Genomic DNA, 1,641 nt, shown 5'->3' with positions numbered 1-1,641 from the left:
CAGTTTCTGAAATACTCAGACCAGCCCGTCTGACACCAACAACCATGCCACTTTCAAAGTCACTTAAATCACCTTTCTTCCCCATTCTGATGCTCAGTTTAAACTTGAGCAGATCGTCTTAACCATGTCTACATGCCTAAATGCATTGAGTTGCTGCCATGTGATTGGCCTGTTAGATATTTGCGTTAACGAGCAGTTGAACAGGTGAACCTAATAAAGTGGCCGGTGAGTGTATATATGTATAGTTAGTTTTTCTCACATTTCTCTCCTCTTTCCTTTTTGTGTGAGTCTCTAGTGTCTTGTCTCTAATATTATCTTGTGTTTTAAGTGATGTCACTGCAGCTGTGCAGCTGTTCCTGAGGGGAACAGCTATGGTTCCACAGTTGCTGTAATCTGTTGGTGTTGTTTGCATATTGTTGTTCGCCTTGGGACGGCTGAATGAGAACTTTCTGTTCTGTTGTCAGAATACCTTCAGTATATGTGATGTCACTCCCTCATGCACAGCACTGCAGACTACTGGTTTGTGGTTTAATCACTGTGTGTACCTTGACAGGGTTGGCGGGCATGTTGCCCATGAAGTGAGTGCTGTAGGGGTAATCCAGCATGGCCATCAGAGTGAAGGCGTTCCTCAGCAGGCCGTACAGCTGGTGGATGTCCTGAGCAGATGATGGAGGTTTACACAGAGTGAACTCTGACTGGATGCGACTGTAATCTGGGAACAAACAACAGCAGTGTGTTTAAATTCAGAGTTAATCAGAGTGACTATATCTGGCTATACCTTTGAACTGTTCTTAACTATTTGGGGTTTAAAATGGTTGGTATTCTATCTAATGAGCCTGGGGCATGACTTATATTTTTGTTTGAGTTATATAGAGGAACAAGACAGTGATGTCTTTTATCACCAGGTCTCTTCTTTTGACAGAATCCCTCGCTCAAGCAACACAAATATAATTTCTTTATATCACCAATCCCTCTATTTCACTTTATGCAGATGATCTTATTATTAATTTCACACAAGAACTCAATCCATCATTTGATGAGTTCAATTCCATCTCAGGATATAAAATTAACTGTTAAGTGGCATCAGAATGCAATGGAAATAATATGGATATGCAACACCTGAGGGATTGGTCTCCAGAGTCTATAAAATGCTCCTCTCACGTAACCTTAATAAACTCCCTATTACACTGCTTTGGGAAAAGAAATTACAGGGTCTTGGTTTTGATCCAGTCAGGTATCGTCTCTTACTCAAAAAGAAATTCAGCCTTCAGTTAATTAATTAGAAATGTGCTCATAGGACTTATGAACACAGCTGCAGAATAGGAACAGTTGAAGATAACAGATGTCACATTAATATAATTTTATGCATCTGTTCCAGATTTATTATCCAAACAATCTGGGAATTTATTATGGATGTTTTTAATTCTATTTAGCAAAATGATCTTCTTAGATATTTATTTTGTTTTTTGATCGTAGATATAATCTCTTTGTCTCACCAACAGTGGAGAATAATTCGCCATTAGGCTGTTAGTCTTAAAAACTGGGTTTCCAGTCATAATCACTACAAACTTGGACATATATATATATATATATATACATATATATATATATATATATATATATATACATATATATATATAT

The 1,641-nt window shown here is 37.6% G+C and overlaps 1 protein-coding gene across 1 annotated transcript in view; it reads right to left on the bottom strand.

The window, feature by feature from the left end:
- Window positions 1-1,641, bottom strand: part of dpp7 (dipeptidyl-peptidase 7) — a 16,005-nt gene that overhangs the window by 9,873 nt on the left and 4,491 nt on the right. Inside the window, exon 7 of the mRNA XM_023397706.2 lies at window positions 546-712. Coding sequence (XP_023253474.1) covers window positions 546-712 — 167 coding nt within the window. The remainder of the gene's footprint in view (window positions 1-545; window positions 713-1,641) is intronic.

The sequence above is a fragment of the Seriola lalandi genome, unplaced genomic scaffold (assembly GCF_002814215.2).
Source record: "Seriola lalandi dorsalis isolate HSWRI2012SDOR001 ecotype SW California unplaced genomic scaffold, Sedor1 jcf7180002054883, whole genome shotgun sequence".
NCBI classification, from domain to species: domain Eukaryota; kingdom Metazoa; phylum Chordata; class Actinopteri; order Carangiformes; family Carangidae; genus Seriola; species Seriola lalandi.
The sequence above is the reverse complement of the archived record's forward strand: the minus strand, read 5'-3'. Positions and strand labels throughout refer to the sequence as shown.